The 25,638-nt window shown below is 34.5% G+C and overlaps 1 protein-coding gene across 1 annotated transcript; it reads right to left on the minus strand.

Annotated features, from left to right (window-relative positions):
• Positions 1-258: 258 nt before the first annotated feature.
• On the minus strand, positions 259-21,373 carry LOC102806315 (protein mono-ADP-ribosyltransferase PARP14-like). The gene is made up of 26 exons (XM_085501593.1): positions 21,292-21,373; positions 20,217-20,829; positions 19,026-19,120; positions 18,793-18,937; positions 18,129-18,347; positions 16,594-17,979; positions 16,286-16,428; positions 16,100-16,201; positions 15,815-15,910; positions 15,435-15,560; positions 15,131-15,307; positions 14,952-15,039; positions 14,604-14,744; positions 12,622-12,726; positions 11,500-11,640; positions 11,127-11,399; positions 9,935-10,075; positions 9,617-9,721; positions 8,481-8,621; positions 8,109-8,381; positions 6,904-7,143; positions 5,825-5,975; positions 4,806-5,002; positions 4,040-4,256; positions 2,326-2,420; positions 259-1,437 (listed from the first exon to the last, which is right to left on the minus strand). Exons 2-26 carry the CDS (start codon positions 20,824-20,826, stop codon positions 1,148-1,150), a joined length of 5,697 nt encoding a protein of 1,898 aa, XP_085357719.1. The 5' UTR covers positions 20,827-20,829; positions 21,292-21,373; the 3' UTR covers positions 259-1,147.
• Between the last annotated feature and the right edge of the window lie 4,265 nt (positions 21,374-25,638).

The raw sequence follows: 25,638 nt of genomic DNA on the forward strand, positions 1-25,638 counted from the left end.
TCATAAAAAACATGTTCAAGTTTCAGCATCTGAAACTTAATACTTGCAACTATGGTTAAATGAATAAGTTCTGGAATTTGCATATACTCCGAGCGGTGGCTCACATTCGGATCCATATTTCAGCTTATAAGGTTTAATTATGTAGCTTCTAGAGATAGTGTTGATATATTTCTGACCTTTGTTTTGAACAGATGTTCTGTTACGATTTCAGGGTTATTCAAAATTGGTCACTAAATTTAATAGACTATGACAGTTCAATGGGTTTATACTATATTTTATTTTTAAGCTATACATGTTCTATTTGTTAAAAGAATTACAAATAGCATAGCAAGTATAGTTTAGTATTGCAAGAATAATGCAAATATGCATGAAAGCAATATGACGGATGTTGATGCCATCCATCCTTGAGCTGCCTTCACACCTGCTTTGCGATATCCTATTTTCACTGCCTGATATAATGGTTACAAATACAGGACACAATAATCTTAGTGTATATTCTAGTATAGATAAACTAGCTTTCAAAGATATTTATATATGGTATAACATACACAATGCAAATATTGTATTCACAAAAGCAGCTTCACACTAGATGAACAGGTAGCACTGGCTATATGTATATCTTGACTAAAGAAAATATCACGCAAACCAACATAAAATAATTCAAAAGAATACAAATAGAAGTATGAATTGAAGCATTCCAGATATTATCATTAAACGTTTCCGAAAATTCACACGTTGTAATTTGTTACACATTGTAATTGGAAATGTACTATTTAAAAGTCATTAATATCACTGTATGATATTTACACCTTATAATATTGTACGCAAAATTGTTGTGAACTGGTAGTGACTGCATGCATAATCCTAAATCAATTAAATCAGGGCCGTTTAATTGAGATCAGTAATAGAGCAAGTTTTTAAGAAGGAAAACAATATAATAATACACATATGATATTGTATTAATTTCATAAAAGATGTGTTACATTTACCCTAGCATTGTGAAAAAGTGGTATGTTATAGAACTGGGGGCTACTGTGTCTAGTGGGGATCTGTAAATGATAAAACCATTGAATTGTTTACCATTTTCGTCTCAGTACTTGGTTAAACTAATTATTATGTTATTTGAGTTCGATATCATAAGTCATATTTAACGTATTTCAAAATGTATTATAAATTCAGGATAAGCAAATGTATCGTCGTACACCACAAATATTGTGGGATTGGCAGGATCATCCACTGTTGAGTCGTATTTCGTCTGAGTTCTTGTATCTTTCACTGGTGGTGCTTTCATATTCAAGTTTCCACGGGCATACTCCCCGACTAGTACACGTACCAAGTACATTATTAGCCTTGTATCATTACTATCCTTCTGTGAATATGGTATTGAATACTCAGAATCTTTGGCAAAATACGATCCTTGGCCAAATCTAGCACCAACTAGGGGGAGAAACTCATAGTTAGTCGGATATAAAACTGTTTTCAGTGAAAAAAAAGACTTCATTCGATAATAAATATAATTTCCCAAGCTTCAATTACAGTGTTAACAGAAAATATACAAAAATAGGGTTGAATATAAATAAGTGTCAACGAACTTGGGTTCTATGGTTATTTTTTTAAATGACATTTTTAAAGTGTATCCAGTATATGATTATGTAAGCTGTGTCGATTGTGGTTTACTCATTATAATTTCTTCATTTATTGATTGAATTTGAATAGTTCTTAACTAACATTTTAACCAACTTTTTAAAATTTGCCATAACGTTTAGACAATGAGTTTTATTTGCATTATTATTTAGTTTTATGTTACTTTCTTTTTGAGTAAATCCTTTCCTGTCAATGACATACTGGAATATTCGCAATGACTTACGTTCTTTCTGATTTAATTCCCTGCCTGAATTTCGACCAGCATTTTTAAATAATTTATAAAAATCATATATACCGGGAAATTCAAAATATACAATGTAGTACAGTACATATATCTTCATTTGTCGTTATTAAACTGTTTCACTACCACGAGGGGAAGTTACCGTGCGTTATAATTGCGATATAATTAACACAAATGCGCACAGCAACTATACATTAGATATACACTTTTGCGTTAATGTTTGTAACCTTTTTTTATTAGAACAACATTTTTGTTATGAAACTTGCTACATAATATGATTGACACACAGGTTTAATTTTCCGGCATATTGGGTCTATTTTATTGATTTTGACAGTATAACATACAAACAAATTAAAGCTTGGGCCATCTATAATTGATACATACGTAATGATATTACATGTATGTGAAATACCGTTTTCAGAAAAACACATTTACATTACCGTTTGTTGCCTGATAACTCCGGTTAAAGTTCTCTCTGTTAATATATGTAACGTTATCAGCATGCGTGCCATGAAATAACCGTTTCTCATACTCACTGAGGAAAGATTAAATATTTTACTTCATATTACAAATCAACATTTACAATTGAATATGCTTATATTTATGTAACCGTACACAGCGTGTTGTTATTGGGGGCGCGCAATCTACATGGACAGGTATTACATCTGGAGTGCCACAGGGCTCCTTTTTAGGACCAGTACTATTTATTATGTATGTGAGCAATCTCCCTACGTAAGTTCATCATATTGCTTAACCTATGCTGATAATACAAAACTTTATAAATCTATCATAAATGTTACAGACTGTTTCACCCTCCATAATGATTTAAATAGGCTCCATGATTGGTGTAAGGCTTGGTTTCTCAAGCTAAATCCCCAGAAGTGTAACGTTATCTCGTTCACTAAGAAACGCTCGACTCTCTATCACAATTATAAGATAGATGGTTTGTCTATTGAACGTGTCGATCAAGTTAAAGACCTTGGTGTCACATTGATGGATAACCTTAGTTGGTCCGCTCATGTTGGCACTATTGTGACAAAAGCATACAAAAATACAAAATGATAGGTCTAATAAAGCGCACATGTAGACAATTTACCAGTATTACATGTCTACGCAGTTTGTATATTTCGTTAATTAGAAGTCGTCTTGAATATTGTACTCAAATCAGGTCACCACATCAAAAATACCTAGTTGGTAAAGTTCAGCGGGTCCAACAAAAGTTTGTCAAACACTTATGTTATCTTACTTCTCGCCGATTTGGATAATCGCAGTATTCTGAATGATGCCTACATTTTAATTTATTGTCACTTGAGAATCGTAGAAATTTCCTTGACTCCGTCTTTTTGCATAAATGTCTTAATAATATTTTTGCTTCTCCCTACACTATTCCCAGCATTCCTTTTCATGCTCCATCCAGAAATATCCGCTCCGTATATCCCTTCAAATTACCTCTTTATCACAGTAATCTCAGAAAATATTCTTTTATCCCATGTTGTCTTGACTTTTTAAATTGTATTTATATTGCTGGTTCAGTAGACATTTTTACGAGTCTATCTTCTTTTAAGAAATCTGTTTTAAATGCCATAAGTTGAGCTTTAGGTCTTCCTTTTTATTTTAAATTATTTTTGTATTTGTATTTTATGAGTGCCTGTAATTGGGGAAACCTGTTGGTGTTTCAATAAATAAATAACATAAAATAAAATAAACATTAAACAGAATGTAGCGTCTCCTGTCATTCATATTATAAAATGATATCACCCCGGTTACCTACTACCACAGTAAAACGAATGGTATCATTAATTGAAGACGAACAATTAGGTTTTCAAAAAACGATATCAGGACTGAACACAATGGTTACAAAATAGCTAAAATAACTTAAATAACTAAATAATATATAATTGAGCGTATATATTCTGGTGAAAATGTTGGCTGTGGTCAGAAATTAGTAAATAAATAAATTTGTCAGAGCGTACTGAGTTTCGCATTTTCAATTAATTCATAGCTTATTATAACAATAATTTGAAAATAAGAATATAGTGGTAATTGGACAAAATTTTCACATTTCATTTATCCAAATAACTGGAAGATTTTGAAAATGTAAGGGTTGATATATGAACAGACTACCGAAATAACAAACTGTACCGGTTTGGATACCGATCTTCAAATTTCCGTCTTGATGTCATATACTGCCTGTATCTCCAGGGGTTTTGAACTCTTTGAATCTTTATAACCTTGCACCTCGTTCTAAAACTGCCAAGTGTATCAAAGAACAATTTGTACGCTTCCTGATACTCGTCTGATGTGTTGTTTATATCCTCAACAATGACATCATCATTCCTTACTTCTTTCCAATAAGGTGGAAGATCGAGCTCTGTAAATATTAATTAAAAATTATATGAATTAATGCAATGAATCCGAATATGAATGATTTTACTAGGTTCTGCCCTACTTGTCTCACTAGCAATAAGCAAGCTGGTGTAAGAGATATTGCTCTGGTTCAAAGGGAATCAAATCAGAAGCTCTGTCACTAGTCACACCTGTATTTCTACTGGTGATTTAGGATCAACATTGTTGGTTCGGAGCTCCGAGCAGATTACCTGCCTACTAGATGTGCTTTTGTAGTCTGCCCAAGAGTTTCAATCGATATCTTATTGTCAGTTGGATGTAAGGAAAGTATGGCATAACTAGTAAAATTACAAAATTCACCTAGGTGATAATGTGACATTTCACATTGTGAAGCCATGCTTGCTTTGCCACGCACACCTCGTATCATTTTATCTTCTGCAATGACAAATTTAGAACTAGTTCTAGTTCTTGTTACTATGATCGAGTATGACAAAACATCTTACTAAGTGTGGGGTGTGAGGTAAGTATGCTGACTCTATATATCACCTCAGCGAGTTTAATTTTGTTTACATACCTGTTTGTGACCTTCGTACTAATTGCAATTTACGAGTACCAAAAATGGCAAATTTGTTCTTGTACGAAACACAGGCATTTTGTCCGAGTAGCTCGCATTTCAGCTTATTCTTTTTCGTTCCTGCATGCTTCTCCAGTGCAAAGTTGTCCATTTTATCAAAAGCGATGTATTTTTCACCTGGTTCGTCAATATAGTACCTAAATAATTACCAGAAAATGTCATTTCTTTATTCAATGTATTTATAGGTTAGAGAAAACATGTTAAAATGCCGAAAATATTAAGGGTGCTGAATGAATTCTATTGCAGTTGTCTAGGGAAATACAACAATTGTAGTTAGATGTTGATTTATAAATTGAGCATTAAGGACGTTATTGAGAAAAGGAAGTAACGTACGAGCATCTGTCTGCCTTCATTGAAATTAAACTTAGTACACAACTACAACTAAAAAAACCTAACATATTTGGATTTCGATAAAAATTTATATATACTAATCAGAATATTTTAATAATTAGTTTTAGCTTGTTTTTTGTGCATCTTGTAATAGTACTTATTGTGTGTGTAGATGAGTGTCTGATGGTATTTGTAATTATAAACATATAAGCTTATTTGCTACTGATTGTTGTCAGCTTTATTCTGTATCAATATTTAGCTCAAATTGATTATATATAGTATCTGTGCAGTTATAGGTTGTTTTTTTCCTTTCAATTATTTAATATTATTTTACCATTTTCTCAAATATGTGTATCTTAGTTTCATGAAATGGATCGACATCTTGAAATGTGCTGTCACTGTATTATGTTAAAGCAAAATATGTTCATGGCATTGTAATAAGAAGTTAGTTAATTCAAATAATTTGCATAATTATAATTAACTAACACACATAAGCTATTTTAGTTTGTGTCTGGTAAGACATTGGATTTTGAAAATATATCTATATTAAATGAATCAGAAGCAGGAGTGTAATATAAAGTGGGGACAAAATAATGTTGTAATAAGTCATCCATAATATAATAACTTACCATTGTACTTTTTCAGCCATCGCAGATGCCTTTTCGCGTTTGCGCCTTTGCTTTATTCTTTTTGTTATCTTATTAAACACACTTGTAAAATCTTCAAAAAGTTCATCTTTAACGTCATCCCCGGTTATGCTTATTGTTGATTTTTCTACATCTGTGGTAACACGAATATTACATGTATACAGTTTGTTTATCTAAGAAATATAGTAAGCAAGTCAATGTCAATGAAATAGTCTTATGTGTATTTGGGTGAATGTGAGAGCAGAATGTTAAAACGTTTGACCACATCAACGAAACAAACTATGGTTTTCTTGTTAAATTAAAATCGAAATGAGTGAAACTGAATATGAAAAGTCGCATACAAATCAAATTGTGCAACAAAATAACGTTCACCAGTTACCGCTAATATTAATATTTTTGCGACAAAAATATTACCAGCCAGTCAAAAAAGCGATTAAAAATGAAACCAAATCCACGTGCATATTCTTATCATTATTATCTATGTACTAACCTTACAGCAGCATCGGTCCAGGCAAGTTTGAGAAATTGTCCCAATAAACCATGGCCGTTTTTTTATCAATTGAAACTCACGCCCAAAATGTGTAAACTTTTATTTTATCTACCCCAGTAAAGGTGATTAAAAACATCCCCTACAGCCTTAGAGCACATCGAAACACATTTTATATGAATTGTGAACTGACGTTTGGATGTATGCATATGGTGGTAATTCGTCATGCAAGGTCTTGACACCTACCCGGATGGAAAACTTCTGTTTTCTCGTGTTTGTGAATCTAATGAATACCAGAATCACATCAAAGTGGAAATAACATATCCAACCATAGATCGATCCTTAATCAAGAGTTGTATAGCAAAATGTACTCGTCCAAGAACACAGCACAAAAGACTGACCACAATTGACAAAATAACACACAAACAAAACAACTGACAAGTACACTACACTATATCAGTCAAATCAGTAAGAGAAAAATATATGGACTTCCTGTACTTGTTTCATCAAAAACCGATGATGGTTCTTGAGATATCAGTGAAACAGACGGACACTGAAGTGGACATGTACTCACCAACAGTTATCGTAATGTCACATTTCGATGCTGTTTCTTCCAGTTCAATGATATCCTCTTTCTTCAATTTACCTATCAACTCGTTGTTGAATTCTTTGTCATGGGACTTAAAGTTTCTGATAGCATCTTGTATTTCATCTTTCACTGTGTCAATAACGTTTTGCTCTCCAGCAAATATCTTTATTTCAAATAGAGCTCGATGTGTAACAATGTATTTGCCAAGAATTGAAACCAATGTATCTGAAGCAAAATAATCAATTGCCTCGCACAATCTCTGGGGTATACGTTATTTGTATATGCCGTTATTCCTGGCAACATACTACAATCTATAATAATTTCAGAAGGCGCGCTATGGTTGAGTACCGCAACAAAAGTAGTGTAATTGATAACAATGTGATTGCATAAATGTAGTTAATCATTTAACTATTATAAATAAAAGTTGATGAATTACTTAATTTCAATCGTTTAGGTATTTCATTAAATACATATGTTGGTACTGTTGAAATTAGGTAATTCATTCTAAACATTTTTTTAACATAATAATCAATGAGATAGCACACTATCTGAATATTATTCAATATACATGTCGTATACAATCGTGCGGCAGCTGTAATACTCAGTTAAACAGATCTTAATAATTGAAAATTAACGTATCTGATTTTGTGGTGAGTAATATAAATAAGATTTGTAACACATACAAATACAAGTCAGAACGTGACAGATACAAACTGGGTCAGTTGCGGGTATTTTGTAATGAATGAATGAAGGTATGAAAAATCATGGCACGAATGTTCATGTATATGCATGACATGATGTCAAATGTATGTGTAAAGTTTGAACATGGTAGGGACAACATGTCCAAAATATTGACCCAGAACTGCGTCTTTTTTGAACTAGATACGCAAAAATAAAACGACGTGCATCAATCTCAAACTGTATGTCAATGTATGTTCCAAGTTTATATGCAATCTATCCACACACGACTGAGGTCTACTTCCGAAATGCATTTTTGACATTTAAATGGCTGCCATTCGGCCATTTTTAGTCCGATATACTGTCTGATGTATCTGTCAAATTTCAACTTAATCGATACACGTCGACGCACGGACGGACTCATGAACGCACGCATACAATCCACAAATCCCCATGTCCGGACTACATCCAAACAGGAAATAAAAAAACATAAATTTCAGTTATTATCATACCTTTTAATTTAGAAGTATCCTCAAAATAATCATCAAAATCGTCCTCAGCAGATACAACCGATGATCCAGGAAATGTGGACGTTGCGAATACACCAGTCAACGCTGTATGTTTTTCTTGAAGAGCATTTAAAAACGGTTGTAGATGTGACGGTGTTACCGGCCAAATAACGATTTTTATTGATCTAAGGCATGTAGGTGAGCTTCGTACTGCATACTCCACAATACCGTCTAGCATACCACGTGCAACACCAATTACATTGCGTTTAGCCGAACCTAGTTTAAAAAAAACAGTGCATACGTGTAGTTATAAATATTGAATACACACAACTGCCACAAATTACACTATATATATTGAAGGTGCTTTCCACATACCCGTTCCTATTGCAGGTAATGCTATGGATGTCATACCGTCGGTTTCCGCCAGGGTAAGGCATTTCAAAACACTATCCTTCATTTGATCATTTGTTGGAATCTTTGTGTGATAAATGCGCTTAAATTGCAGGGTGCCTGGTCCTGAAAGGGGACGTTACGGAATTAATTCAGCATTTTTTTTTGAAAATATTTTTTTTTTAAATTAACTAATTAGTAAATTATAATACGCAAATGATTGAGAATTGAACAATAAATATGTGTAGATTTCAGCTTCTGTTATGTAACATCATATCGCATTTTGGATTCTACACTAGCATCTACTAATATTTATCATACCGTTGCTCGCATTTAGACAATACTTTACGTTATTGCTGTTACTATCATAATATATACTTTGTGTGTCGTCTGCGTGATCCAATCTAGAGAAAGGCACGCATCCTTGTTCAGGGTCACGACATTCAAAAATAATAAATCAGCCGGTAATCCAGTCGGGTATTAAACACATGATGATGACACAGTATAGGAATTGTCATAATTCAGTTGCATAATACATTTGAAGTTGATTTTACGTGCATAGAAACGATTCATCCAATATGTCGACGTGAGTCGTTTATGATTGTTATAATACGTCTAAAGCAATTACACTACAACCTAACATCACACATTATGAAAATAATCTCAATACTATGAGGTTATTACGAGGATACCTCAAAGTATGCATGAAGACAGTACAGCGGAGGTATCGACCGACGCGTAGCGGAGGTCGATGCGACGGCGTACTGTCTGAGACCATACTTTGAGGTATCCTCGTAATAATCTTATTATTATACATCTTTTCCTTCCAAGGATACATCATGGGAATGCTGAAATCTAAAAAGTTTAGAACAGAATCAGCGAACTTTGTGTGGAGTCCGGTTAAACTCTGGTGGCATCCATGTTTTTTTATTATTATTAGACAACGCCTACGTGCGTAATCATTCAATATTCGAAATTCGCATTTCCTTATATGGTAGGATGAAAATACCCAGTAAAATACCGCAAAATTACGGCACACTGTGACTTATGGCGTTACGGTGACAGATGTATAATAATACATTTTACTACTATATTGGACAGACGTTCTGAGGCTAACTGACCTGTAGTTATCACCATTGCTGGATTGTTTTGACCTTTTTGCTGCAATTCACTATGTATTTCCTCACCACCAAGCTGTACAAGCCGCTGACCAAGCTGCCCATAACCTGAAATTATACGTATTGTTATACTCACACAGAGACACAGCATTAGGCCTTCTAGTTTGTATAACCTAATTAATTTTGTTCAACATCGATAATGTTTTTTCAATCACAATTCTTAATTGCTTCAAGTCCATCTAAACGAATCATCGGCCTCGTATTTAGTTTTTATTGATGTAAATTATAGATACAAAAGTCAAGATTGTTAATATCACTTACCTAATTCATGACTAATTGTATTAGCAATACTGTCTACTTGTTCTTTAATTATGTCACCTTCATAAACATATATCTGTGTACCACCAACTGTAATCGTATCGTGTGTTGCAGTTTTTGAACAAGGTGGTGCACTTTCTGTCGCTACATACAGAAAGATAAAAATATTTAATCAATTTTCCGTATAAGATTATAGATATACAAATGAAGCTCGACAGAAACATCACGAGAAATTTGGCGCCCTTGTGCAATTTACTCGACTCTGACCCAAGTAATTTGTTTTTATCTGTGAACCCACATTTTCGAGTAAGTTACTACGAAAAACTGAAAGATTTAGCAATTGTTGCATTGCCAGTGCACAGTTCTGAATGTATGCGAATTTGTATAAATGCAAACGACATATTGCCACTTGACTTGACTTTGTTAATACCATTTTGTCCCAGGAAACCTAATTGCAAATGCAACAGCTCAGTCGTTAGATGCTCTACTTGCTTTGGTTAATGTTTTGAGTCCGAACCGCGTGCTTGGCCAACGTTTTCAATAATTGAGGAAGACGTATGTCTTCACCTTAACTTCAGACGTCGCACTGCGACTATACCTGCTCAGTCTTAGTCAAGGTACAGGGTATGTTTTACAAGAGCAGTTTATAATATATGCCATAGTTATGTATTTATTATACTGCCTAATTACAAAATATGCCACAGTAATCTGTAACAATAACATTTGTTATTTGAATGCAATAAATATAGCTATTATAGTCTGCATATGAAATACAATAATAAGCATGTCAGACATATGGATCCAGAACTGCATTATTTAATCCAACGTTACCGTCAGTTGGCCTTTTTGAACCCGATCCAAAAAAATAAAATGACGTGAAACAATTGCCCATTGCCTCTCAATGTATGTACCAAGTTTATACACAATCCGTCCACTCACGGCTAAGATCTTCTTCCGGAATGGTGAAAAAGAGCGATTTTCATGGCATTATGGCTGCCATTTGGCCAATTTCAATTGGATAAAATGCCGGATGTATCTGGCGAAGTTCAACTTAAACGGCGCAGGTATATGCTAAATACATGTCGACGCGCGGACGGACGCATGAACACATGCATGCAGGTCAATCTACAAATCGCCATTTTGGAACCACAACCGAACGGGAACTAAAAACAAATATTTCAGTTCTTTACCATACCTTTTAATTTAGAAGTATCCTCAAAATAATCATTAACATCGTCCTCAGCAGATACAACCGATGATCCAGGAAATGTGGACATTGCGAATACACCAGTCAACGCTGTATGTTTTTCTTGAAGAGCATTCAAAAACGGTTGTAGATGTGACCGTGTTACCGGCCAAATAACGATTTTTATTGATCTAAGGCATGTAGGTGAGCTTCGTACTGCATACTCCACAATACCGTCTAGCATGCCACGTGCAACATCAATTACATTGCGTTTAGCCGAACCTAGTTTAAAAAAAAACAGTGCATACGTGTAGTTATACATATTGAATACACACAACTGCCACAAATTACACTATATATATTGAAGGTGCTTTCCACATACCCGTTCCTATTGCAGGTAATGCTATGGATGTCATACCGTCGGTTTCCGCCAGGGTAAGGCATTTCAAAACACTATCCTTCATTTGGTTATCTGTTGGAATCTTTGTGTGATAAATGCGCTTGAATTGCAGGGTGCCTGGTCCTGAAAGGGGACGTTATGAAATCAATTCAGCATTTTTTTTAAATATTTTTTTAATTAACTAATTGGTGAAATAAAATGCGCAAATGATTGAGAATTGAGCAATAAATATGTGTAGATTTCAGCTTCTGTTTAATGTATCATCATATCGCATTTTGGATTCTACACTAGCATCTAATTATATTTATCATACCTTTGCTCGTATTTGGACAATACTTTACGTTATTGCTGTTACATTATCATGAGATATACTTTGTGTGTCGTCTGTATGATCCAATCTAGAGAAAGGCACGCATCCTTGTTCAGGATCACGACGTTCAAAGTTACTAAATTAGCCGGTAATTCAGTCGGGTATTAAAAGCATGATAATGGTACAGTATAACAATTGTCATAATTCAGTTGCATAATAACTTTGAAGTTCATTTTACGTGCATAGAAACGATTAATTCAATATGGCGATGTGAGTCGTTTATGATTGTTGTAATACGTCTAAAGCAATTACACTACAACCTAACATTACACATTATGAAAATAATCTAAATACTATGAGGTTAGTACGAGGATACCTCAAAGTATGCATGAAGACAGTACGCCGTCGCATCAACCTCCGCTGCGCGTTGGTCGATACCTCCGCTGTACTGTCTTCATGCATATTATGAGGTATCCTCATAATAATCTTATTATTATACATCTTTTTCATCATGGGAATGCTGAAATCCAAAAAGTTTAGAACAGAATCAGCCAACTTTGTGTGGAGTCCGGTCAAACCCTGGTGGCATCCATGTTTGTTTTTTTATTATTAGACGACGCCTACGCGCGTAATCATTTCATATTCTAAATTCGCATTTCCCTATATCGTAGGATGAAAATACCCCGTAAAATACCGCAAAATTACGGCACACTGTGACTTATGGCGTTACGGTGACAGATGTATAATAAAACATTTTACTACTAGATTGGACAGACGTTCTAAGGCTAACTGACCTGTAGTTATCACCATTGTTGGATTGTTTAGACCTTTTTGCTGCAATTCACTATGTATTTCTTCACCACCAAGCTGTACAAGCCGCTGACCAAGCTGCCCATAACCTGAAATTATACGACGTATTGTTATATTCACACAGAGACACAGCATTAGTCCTTCTAGTTTGTATAACCTGATTATTTTTTGTTCAATATCGATAATGTGTTTTCAATCACAATTCTCAATTGCTTCAAGTCCACCTATACGAATCATCGGACTTTAGTTCAATTTAAATAATGGATACAAGAGTCAAGATTGTTAATGATGCCTTTTTATTTTTTAGATGGAACTGAATGGTCCCCGAGGGAAGTGCTCAATACCTTAGATAAGTTCTCTATTTGTTCAGAACCTCGCCCTAATTATGAAAAAACTAGTGTTATTTGGATAGGGAGTAAACGACATTGCCTTAATTAGTTTTTATCAGACAGAGGTTAAAATTGGATAGACAAACCTTTTCACGTACGGCGGGTCACATTTGATGTGAATTTAAATATACTATGTGACCTAAATTACATTCCCGCTATTAACGATATTAAAAAGTTGTTTAAGTCATGGGAAAAGAGGCACTTGACACTCATAGGAAAGTTACAGTGGTAAAAACATTAGCAATTTCAAAACTGGTTTATTTGTTGACAGTCTTCCAAACATGCCGGCTAATATCATCAAAGACCTGGAAAAAATAATTTCCAATTTTATTTGGAACTCTAATTATGATAAAATTAATAGAAATAGAATGTGCCTAGAATACAACGATGGTGGCTTGAAATTGACCCATTTATTATCATTTATGAAATCCATGAAATCATCCTGGATTTATAAATTACTCAGTGATGACTTTTATACATGGAAACAACTTTTTAATATTCAACTAAAGAAGAACACATACGTTATATTAGACATACAGTATTGAGTGATAATCCATTTCGGAAAGATGTATTTACTGTATGAGAAGAAATTTGTATTACCAAAACAGAAGCAGATTATATTGTAAATCAACCACTTTGGTATAACCCAGCAATATTGGTAGCAAATAACACTGCAACGTATAAGAATTGGCATCACAAAGGAATTGACGTAATTGGGGATTTATTGGATGAAAGTAAAAAATATTATGTCATTGAATATATTTAGCCAAAAATGGAATATTCCTTTCTTCAATATCAATCTTTATTACTGCAATCCCCCAAAATTGGAATACAAAACTAAAAAATAAATAAACAGACAACGTGTAAGACGGATGTCTGTTATATTCCCAGAAAATATATAAAACTATTTATAGTTACTACTTTCGTCCATTAGGTCTAAAAACTAAACCACTTACTGCTGTAAAAAGTGGAGCGAGTTCTTTTCTTTGCAAACTGAAGAATTTCAAGATATTTTTATTCTGCCATATAAAACTACGGACGATGAGAAATGTTCAATTTCGATTATTACATAGAATTACACCAACTAACAGATACTTGCATTTAAGAAATATGGTAGAGGATAAAAATGTTCTTTTTGTAGTTTGTAGAAAGATGTCATCATTTGTTGTTTGAACACAGGTAGATCATTATTTAGAGTTTAACGGCAATATTTACATACAATTTTCTCAGAAAGATATAATATTGGGCATACCTTTTTAAATTCAAACAGAAATCACCTCTCTTTTCTGATACTGTTTACAAAATTGTATATTATGCGGTGTGAATGGAAACAGGTGTAGCCAAGTATACAGGCATTGAAAAATACTTTGATTTTAACTTTTAATATTGAGTATTCCAAGTCCATACAGAAAGATTCTCTACATGGATTCAAAAGTATATGGGACCCTCTGTTTGATTCAATGGAGGTACTCTTAATTTTTACGGTGTTATGTTATTTTGTATTTGTAATGTTTTAATATTATATAAAAATAATATAAAAAAATAAATTAATAAAAAAGATTGTTAATATCACTTACCTAATTCATGGCTAATTGTATTAGCAATACAGTCTACTTGTTCTTTAATTATGTCACCTTCATAAACATATATCCGTGTACCACCAACTGTAATCGTATCGTGTGTTGCAGTTTTTGAACAAGGTGGTGCACTTTCTGTCGCTACATACAGAAAAAAATAACATGATATCTAATCAATTGTCCGTATTACTGTATTAAGATTATAGATATACAAATGTCACTCAATGAAAACATCACGAGATATGTGTCGCCCCTGTGCAATTTACTCGACTCTGACACAGACAGTGGGTTTATATATGTAATTTTCGGTATTTATGGTCAGATAAATGAAAATAAAACAACACGTACCTGCCATTATTGATGATCCTAAACGTCTACCTAGCTCAAGTTCGAATGCTGCAATTGATAGTGAATCAAACACAACCAGTCGGATATCCTACGAATTGTAAATAACACAATTACACGAAAATGTGAATCATAATACATATACCAAACACACTTTCAAAACTCAGAAAGTCATACATTACCTTGAGACTTGTTGACGGAGTATCGTTATAAAAATTGACTGCTTCTTCATACATAGATCGAGCAACTACATCTCTTGGAAAATTGTTCACGCGAGTGCCGATGGCCGGAATTGATATTGATGTATAACCAGATTTGGAGGCAAATGTCAGTGAATGTTGAATGACACGACGTAAACCCTGCATTATGTGAGAGTTTAAAAGTTAGAAATAGTATTAATTACCATTTTTGTAATTCGAATCTGACACATACCAAATGCACATATTAGGTATTGCAAGTGCGCATAAAATAAAAGAAGTTACCCACCTCTTCATCATTTTTACCAGGTGTGATAATATGATATATTCTTTTGCAGTGCAGATTATAACCTGGCGTATCAACTCCATGAACTGGGATTGAACCACCATGGCTCTGTAATAAGCCTTCACACATCTGTTGAAATTCACATTGCACATATATAGTTAATATATTACTTACATTATTGTTGCCTCAATGTCTGACAAATTGTTAAATATAAATGCAAACATTGAAACGAAGGAAGAGAAGGAGATGCTGATAGCAATACGTTAGAAACAAGTCAAGCTAATAGAGAAGTCAATAGAAATAAAATATTGACAGCATGTCCATGTGCAGATGGTATAATGTGATAAGCTAGTAGTTCTGGAAGAATGTGTAGATAGAAATACCTTCTTAAGATTGGGTCCGGCAGCCTTGCTCAAGATTCTACTGACTCCGCCTTGAAGGTTAAGGTCAGATGATGTGTTGTTCACAATAACATCGACCTACCATGAGAGAAATTGCCAATTTGCTTGTCAACAATACTTTTTTTAACAATGGATTTATTGAAAACATTTCAGTACATTAGACTGCCAATGCTGAATATTTTCATCTGAATAATTATATTTTATTGTGACTATTCGTCATGAACACAATGTAACAGTCAGTTACATATATTAATTGTCAATGCTTACATTTTCCTTTGCAATATTTCCTTTCACCAACGTAATACTTTTTCCTTGTGATAAATGAAGAACATTTGTTGGAGGTCTATTTTCATTTTCCATTTCATTTTCCTGTAAGTATAAGAGGTAATAAACATTTCTGTCTTAAGGATTAGGTAAACAACTTTACAGATTGAGGTATTTCAAAATATATACCTGTTCTAGTCGGAGTATTGTGGCTGGGTTAATCGTTGCTAATTGTTCATCAGTTCTAATAACATTCATAATACAGGGATACTGTTGGTGTATGCTTTTAATTATCGTTGATTCTGTCCCTTTATCGAACATAGCTGTTTTTCCTGTAAATACAATTTAATGTTATATATAATAACAACAGTAAGACTATATATACACATTATATACGCGTAGATTCATCGACTGGTTGAAATATAATAGGCTGACTCCACCACATTGATAACACGTGCAGCATACATAGATGAACTGTAACATGTACACTTACTTACCCTCAACATTAACTGACGATTCCAATATCGCTCTATTCATGCTATCTATTTTCGCCCGTGCTGTTTTAAGACCTCGTGAAGTTCCTCTCAGTGTTATTATTCCCTGTGCAACAGTTATTTTGACGAAATCGTTATCCAACTCTTCTTGTAGACGAATGAGTGATTCTTTGTTGTGCTGGTCTAGAAAATCTAGCTTAGCAGGGTGAAATTTCATTTGAGATTCCTTAATTTCATTCTCTGTGAGAAACTTCTGCACGTCACGCTGTTTTTCATTGACCTTTTCTGCAATGCCACGAATCAATATTTTGTTGTTTTCTGGATTAACAAGTACCTGTATGTCTCCTCGGTTGTTTATTTCACGGATGATATTTCTAAACACCTCTTTCTCCAGAAGCTCTCTCTGCCGGACTCCACTAATTACTCTTTTAAAATCTTTGTGAAAAATCGATCTTATCTTAGCTGACGATTTTATAAGGTCAGATTCTGTTCCCATGGTTAACACATCCCACTCGTCCTCCATCGAAATTATGGTGGATACGTTTTCCTGAGAAAACTTCTGTATAAGGTATTGCTCTATATTGAATCCTTGTGGGAAGCTCAATCTAATCACACTCGGAATAGTATAACGACATTCGCACACTTCTTGGTTAATAGTGTTTGTAACACGATCTTTATTAATTCGAATTTCTTTTCTTGGACCGCTCAAAATAAGTTTCATGTTCCTTTGATCTGATTTAATTTCTTCAGTGGTAACAACAATGTTGGCCGGAAGAAAATTTAGCAGGTTCTTCCTTTTCACTACTTCCCATTTTTTAGCAGGTAAATCAAGTGTTATTGTTGTTGCTTCAATTCCAAACTGCTCCTCATCTATGATTTCAAACAGGGTCAACTTTGCGGCATCCACTGAATTGTTCAATCCTACCAACCTAATTAAATTATCAGTGAAGTGGACTTCAATCTGCGTTGCCTGGGATGAAATTACACTTGTCTTACTTTTTATTACATCTAAGTCGATGTCTTCAGGGATGTCGACTTCTATAAGTGTGTAATTACTAATGAAGGCACAAAGGCTTCGCTCACACCATTCCTTCCGCTCAACCATTTCCAAATGATCGGACTGTGTAGATCCGAAGACATCAAACTCCAATGTTAAGTTGCCATCATCATCCATTGTCACAATTTTCGCCTTTGCCTTGGCGATAATTGTGTCAAACTGTTCTCTGTATCCGAGATGGTTATTGACATGGGAGAATATATGTTTGTTGAACGATACCTTCAAATTAGAGAGTATAACCTTTGGAAACTTGTAGAATGAGTATTGCGGTTGTACGGTAATACGTTCATTGTTTTTTGCCCGTTGTATCTTACGTATAACCATTTCCATGCCTCGAAATAAAATACATAAAATACAATTATTATGTGATAATGTTAAACTTAAAACATTCTTATATAGTGAATGAATGTGCAAAATTGATCTAAAAATGATGTTTACATCCTAGTTATGCATATTTCTAAACTTGTTGTTGAAATCTCACCAATTGATTCTTTGAAATATAGGAAAGCAGTTCTGTCCGCCATTGTCCATTTCACATCAGTTGCCTCATGTGAATATCTTAACTTGTGCACATCAGTAAGTGTCAGATGTGTTGGGATGCCAGTGATAGCCAGACACGTAGTCTTTTCAAGTCGTTGCCAGGATATAGAATTACCAAAGTCTTCATTTGCTTCTAATTCTTTTATAAGTTGATCAAGTTCTAAAATATAAAACTATAAACTGTGAAACACATAATATATGAATGACTGGGAAAAATTATATTTGACAAGAATTGGTGGAGATTGGTACATATTTACAAATGAATCAAGAAATATTCCTTGTTAAAGATTTGATATAATAACTACATGCCGTGATGTGGAAATTTAGTGTTATTCTTATATTCTGAAGAAAATACATATTACTTTAAAGGTGTAAATAATTATCGATGTGAAAAAAAACTGGTCATTCTTGTCAAAGTCAAGGTAAATGTTTATGTACAAGGTGAAAATAATACTATATACTGAATCCTCAACTGGTGACCTTTTGATATATATTATATAATAATTTATATTACTTGGATATACATATTCATGGAAAACGTAAAGGGATTTGTTTAAAATATACGCTTGGAAGTCTGCATATATCACAGATCAAGTCATGGCTACCTTGAGATTGTTTCCTAAATGTTACGACATATGCTGCTTCATCTTCATACGTAACTGACTTAAGCTTCATCTCTGGAAATCTTTTACTTAGGGTAGTTATCAGAACACGTTCAATTTCATTCTTGTTGACACTTTGCTGAAAAATCTACAGACAAATTATGTAATTATTTATCTACAAATCTATTGTGTCCAAGACTGTATTCAGCATTAGGTATCTATAGTTAATTGCTTACTTTCACGAATAGTCTTCTACAATCAGGTTCTAATAGAGTGATCTCTTGTCCTTCTAATATATCCTTCTTTCCAAATATTCGACATTCCTCATAACCTAATAATGAAGAAATGCATAAATGTTTGTTTCGCGTGTTTCATTTTATTTGTTTGAAAGTGAAAGGCAGCCATATTGGCTTTATTCTCTGACAAATGGTGGCATAAAATCCTGCAAAAAGAACTGGTTATTTGTGAGTGGACTACGTGGTTCAGGCAAGGACGTCATTGTGAATCAAATTGTATTTGGCTGTCCTATATCGGTGTGATCACCTCACAGTAGTATTACAATATTAATGATTTATAGTTCGAATGGACTATATTAATATTTTTCGTTGTCAGTTATGTCAAATTTTGCTGTCTTTTTGTTGGGTTCCCAGATACTGTGATCTTGTATAATTTGCCCAAATCCCGGAAAATCTCAGGTCACTCAATCGCTCAATCCGACTTTCAAAAATATGACCAAGAAGAGTTGAAGATTTGGAAAATTGCATAAAAAAAGTGCTAGAGCGGGAGAAATGTGCGGCAAAGCGCGAGACAAATAAAGTAGAACGAGAAATGTGGAAGTTAGCACAAGAAAGATTTAGTAGAATAAGAAAGAGTTAAGAAAATGAGGTATTACAACACAGTACTTATGAATAAATGCAATTTACAGTGCCATGGTAGAATATGTTAAACATGTATGTTATGTTATGTTAGGAATATGTTTATACGAAGTAACGAAAATTGGCACATTTACCTACAATGTTTGCTGGTACAATTAAGGGATGATTCATTGTCAAATATTACTTATTACCACAATATTTGGACTGTTTACCATTATGCCATAGTCCAAGGACATATAAATAGATAAAATAAACTATCACACATACACTTCATCTAAGCCTCTCCAAAGACGAATTATAATCAAAACAAAGCAGTGCTAATTTAATTTGTTCTTAAATGTTTCACCCACTTTCTTAAATGTTTCACCCCGTATTTTTTTTCAATTTGTTGTCAATTTGTTTCAGTTTGTTCAAAAAAAAGAAAAAAAAGTGTATTTCACTTTTTCTTGCTACATCTATACAAACAAACAATATACGGCTTTCATCATAATTCAAACATTGCTGGCCGAGTTCCAAAATGCATTATATCAAAATTAATGTTCAGGCACCTACCTGAGTAAGAACTGTATTTGACATATGCTCTGTTGGACAACAGATATACATTGACTTCAACATCCGAGAAACCCTTGCTTTCCAAATATGTCTTCAAGTGAGTTTCTGATTGACCGATAGGCAAATTAGAGATGATCACACTGTTTTGGTTGTATTCATCGCTATAGTCCAGACATTCCGATGGTGTAGTAGATTCTGAACGGTCTAGTAGTTCTAGTTCTGTGTGGCGTGTGTCTTGTTCAATAGCGGTTAACGGCGAATCGTGTTCAAATGATATTACAGGTGATCTAGGGACTCTCGGTTTTATAGGGGGTAGCCGCCTATCGTGTGTTGGATTGGCAATTCTTGTATTCAAATCTGCTTCTGTTATTTGCCCATTCTCATCGAAATCGTCTGGCTCAACAATCTCTCTCACGTGCGGTCGTTTTGTGTCTGATGAAACAATTTTCGGAAATTTCGGGACGTTGGATTTTTGTTTGCTACACATCTCTATTCTCTTATATTCATCTGTTAAAAAGCTGGAAATTTCTTCAGGTTTCAACTGGTCATCACTGAGTTGATTATTTGAAGACAAATGTTCAAATGGATCTGTTTTGTTGGCGTTCGCCATTTTCTGTAATTATATATATAGTTAATGCGTTCATGGATATTGCCAGTATAAAGGGTTTTCAATTATATGAGCAGAAATAATGTGTAAATTTAGATAATGCGTCATGTTAATTCACGATATTGTGTCAATATCCTCCTAACACCCGGTTTATGTGTAATGTTTACAAGTTTTCGGTCGTTATTATAGTCTTTGGACTTTGGATTAATCGATTAACCGATATATCATGCACCTTGCATGTCGCAGCAATGGCGATTGCCATGGTTACGGCAACCTGACACTGGTCAGTGTGTATATGCTACAGGGCATGTATGAGAGTGTGCCTGTTCGACAAAAAGGAAGCAATTGTATACTTCGCGTATTCACTTTAAAACACATACACAGTGTAAATCATCGTCAAAGGTGAGTGCTAACACACTATAGAATATAGAACACTATATATGCATATAATATCGACAATGTACTTACATTTTTTAAACCAGACGCTGCTGATGTAAATCTGACGAGTTCTGTCACCTTATATAAAACGGATAGTGTCACGTGAGTAGACCGCTGGTACCACGTGACGTCTAAATGTGTTGCAAAGTGGAAAAACACAATTAGCCGAGCCAAATTATAGTATATTATTCTAATTAGTATAATCACGTTTTCAGAACTAATGAACTGATGTATGTCGCTGTGTTATGGACACACAGCAACTGACCTTGACATGGTTGTTGCTATGAATGCAAAGTTCGGTAAAACTATTTCCGTCAGTGTGTACACCCCATGTCACGACTTCGATATGGCTACGTAAATACAAATTGCGTGCCCATGGAAACGCGTATACATACGTTTTAGACTGTTTTCAAAACGCTTTTGATCATTTGTACATATAGCATGTTCGTAACATAATATAGTGATTGTGTGTATTAGAAATGTTTTCTTAAAGTATAACTACTTTAAAGCTGAACCTCATTCCTAACATTCCGGCAACAAATGCTGTGTATGCCCCTCCAAAAAAGGCCATATACAATTAAATTGCGGGAAGTGGCACGGTAAGGGAGCCTGATAAGCTATTACCCATACCTAACATTTCGCCAAATGTATCTCCCAAATTCTTTCCTCGTGTTTATACACGGAATTTGATTTATTCATTCCCACAACTTCACTTTAAAATCGCATAAACCAGTGAACTGCTGTTTGAATTGCTATAAGTATTTATTTTGCGGTAACAGTAAATAAAACAGGTGTTAGAATCGTACGCGTAATTCCTTGTTCAAGTCAATTTGAATGCTTTCTTGAAATTTAGCGTAGAGCACGTTGTGACGCAGAATAAATCGTCGTAAACTACTATTACCGATTATACAACTGTTGATCCTGTCAACTTATATGTAATTTCTCTGTGCGTTATTGATCATTATTCAAAATTGTTAAATCTGTCCGTTACGAACAAACTGTCAGCACTTCTTTATTGATATGCGTTAGCTCTTGTAGAGAGATTGTAGCCTGTGGCGTCGATAAGACTTACCTACGTCTATACCGTACGGTACTGACTCTGCATAACACAACATATTTTAGTCACTAGACATATGCGTCGTAAACGAAAAAAATCGATTTCTACATGTTCAAATTAACAACGTGTCACAACATGACCCACACTGCAAAGTAAACAAACGAACGGGACTATTGCCAATTGATCACTAAATTAAATCCTTTATTTCTTTTTTGATCCCGTGATACGTGAAAATGAGCATTTCATCCTTAAACGCACGACCGAAGTTATACTTTTAATTCATCTGTAAAATGATATATTTAATAGGTTTAAAAGTTGACTCATAAAATATTCAATGACCAATCACCCATGAAATCAGCATGCCTCAGCGTTTTCCGATGGCAATTAAATAATGGTTTGTTGACCTTATAGTCATTCGTGGTTTCAGTTGAATAGTTATAAAAACAAGTTCTTTGCAAAACTGAATCACATTTATATCTTGCCATATTCAGGTATACCTACCTACCTTACCGTAATCCAATGTTCAGAATTAGATAGACTGGTGGGATTAGAGTCCAAGTAAGCCCTGATTCGGTGCCAATAAAATCGATTATCTTCACTTCACTCATATTTTTCGGTTTGAGAAATCAAGTTGCAAAATAAAGCTTGTCTAAATTTGGCCCTGAAAATTTCCACATGGCGCAACTGCCTTTTTGAACATTGTCGTTTAATATCTTATTGTTATGTAGTCAGTAGAGGTGTTTTCAAACGCTTAGGTCCAACAAAATTGGTGATTCAACGCACCTCACTCTTTATGGTCAACCGTTATAATAACGTGAGCGCCATCATAGTCGAGCATGTTAACATGATACAATTCACCAGAAAGCTCTGCTCGACTATAGATGTAAAACAAGCAGGTTTGATACTTTGCGTTTTTTTAAAATGGTGATGCCAGCGGCTGTATGCTATTGCATACATCAGGGAACACGTCAAGACTCATATCTGCATGTACCGACTTTTCCCCAAAAATATTGATAGCTTTGCACCATGATTCAAGAAATAATACCAGTAATACAAAAACTTGCTTGTGACCTTTAGTCTCCAAAGAGATGTTTACGCAGCATTGCCTTCAAATAGATTTGCTGTCACAATCATGGTAGTTTATGGTGAATTGTGAGTGTACACATTTAAGCATATTTTGTAGTGCAACAACAGTCTGTTCATTTTAATTTCTTTTTCTGTTTCTTTTTGGAAAGCAATTAAGTAATGTCTTCAGAAAATGGGACAGTTCTCGTTTCCAATATCCCTAACACGGTTCAAGAAGGTAACCTGTGGTACTACTTCTTTCAAGAAGAAAATGGTGGTGGTGAAGTCAGCAGTATCCAGTACATGCAAGACACGCGGTGTGCCTTGGTAACATTTGAGGAACCAGAAGGTAAATTATATATATAATTATGACCTGCAGTATGTACGTATATATAAATAAATCTAGTTTATGTAAATATTTTGGTGATGACTGGATTTAACTAAATTATTGATGCCACCCTTCATTTTTCCCACATGGCATATATTGCTGTAGAAAACCTCACAAAAATGTTCTCTTGTCAATTTCCACAACATTTAGCTGGCACTACTTTTGGCCAGTACTTTTTAACGACATTTCGATTGGATATCTTTCATAAAATCACAACACATGTCTCTGTAAAGTTACATTCCTATTTAGAGATAATAAAATTATAAATGACATTTTAAAATGAGTGTATTTTTTTTATTTAATCCAAGTTGCGAAAGGCATTGTGGGTATGACTCATGCAATCGATGGTGTTCAACTGAAAACTCTTCTGCTAACTGATCATGAGGGATATCCAGATTATTTAAAAGATGATATGTTGATATTTAAAGATGAGAATGTAGAAATTGAAAATACATCCCAAGAACAACCTGTATCTATGGAGACGAATGATGCAATGCCTGCACATGTATATAATGACAATACTCAAGAGGGTAACAAGGTTGGTATTTGTGGATACTTCAGCACTTGAGTGTCAGAATAAGGGGTTGATTGGACCAGAAATTGTTATCGAATTATTCAGCTTATCAATTTTGTTTTCTTTTACCATAGGAGATATTTTCCAGAGTTGAGGTAATGTTTCTACAAGACACTTTGGAACCATATGATAATATTGAGACGCTTATTCAGCATCTATCTGACGAAACACGCGTTCAAATTGAGCAAACAGGAGAAGGAACATTCAAAATGCAAGGGTCACTAGAACAAATAATAAAGGCAGAGAAAATTCTAAGAGGACGCTCTTCTGGTGAAGTGGGCGTGACAAGCAGTCATCCTAGTGTTGAGCGCAAGAGATCAGTAACCCACAAAACATACCCTGAGTTCGATACTACCATACCACATGTAATGCAACATACTACTGAGCGACCAGTTAGAGGATCACGAAAACAACATACCTGCAAACTTATGCAAGTGGACGATATAGTCAAATTGTACCTAATAACTTGTTATAAAGATGAACTACAATCGATTCAGGATCAACATGGTGTACTGATACTATATCGAGGTGATGAACATATTGGCTTTTATCCTTCTGCTTCAACAGGAGGCTATGCTACTGAAGATGCATACCGCAAATTCAAAACCTTATATCAAAACGTTGAGAAATCGATGTCTAAAGCAGAGTGTGAGCTTCAAGCACATCACCATCACCCTCTTGTTAGTGTGGTGCAACTTCTAAAGGCTCGTTTTCCCCGTGTTATGATAGAAGCCGGGAGTAAAAAGGTCGCCTTCCTGGGTACTGCAGAGGATGTTTATGTTGTTAGAAAGAAGTTTCGGGAATATATAGAGTTAGAAGAATCGGAATTAAATCAAAGAGTGAAAGCTTCCCTAAAAGAGGTAGATCCGTTCGCAGAAGAACCAAGCCATGTCGGTGGTGAAGATTATTTGCCCATATCGAAACGTACTAGATTGGTCGGTGGTGGTTTCATTTTTGATACCACTATACCACCAGGAATTCGAATACGTATTTATGAATGTGACATCACGCAAGAAAATGTGGATATCATTGTTAATGCTACAAACGATCGTTTAAAACACATTGGCGGCGTGGCACTTGCTATATTACGGGCTGCTGGAACACAGATTCAAACCGAAAGTGATGACCATATATCACGAAATGGTAAACTACAAGTAGGGGAGGTAGTAAGAACAAAACCCGGCAAGCTGAAGTGCAAAGCCATTCTACACGTGAACGGACCACGATGGAAAGACACAGATCCCGCTCAACGAAAGAATGTATTACTTTCTGCCTACACAAATATTCTAAATT

Source organism: Saccoglossus kowalevskii, chromosome 7 (genome assembly GCF_978046115.1).
Source record: "Saccoglossus kowalevskii chromosome 7, keSacKowa6.1, whole genome shotgun sequence".
NCBI lineage: Eukaryota > Metazoa > Hemichordata > Enteropneusta > Harrimaniidae > Saccoglossus > Saccoglossus kowalevskii.

Coding starts and splice junctions, on each gene's coding strand:
- LOC102806315 (XM_085501593.1), bottom strand. CDS start 20,826: ATGGCGAACGCCAACAAAACAGATCCATTTGAACATTTGTCTTCAAAT. Junction 10,076..11,126: donor GGATACTTCTAAATTAAAAG/GTATGGTAAAGA, acceptor TTCTGTATGTAG/CGACAGAAAGTGCACCACCT. Junction 7,144..8,108: donor GGATACTTCTAAATTAAAAG/GTATGATAATAA, acceptor ATTTTGCTTCAG/ATACATTGGTTTCAATTCTT.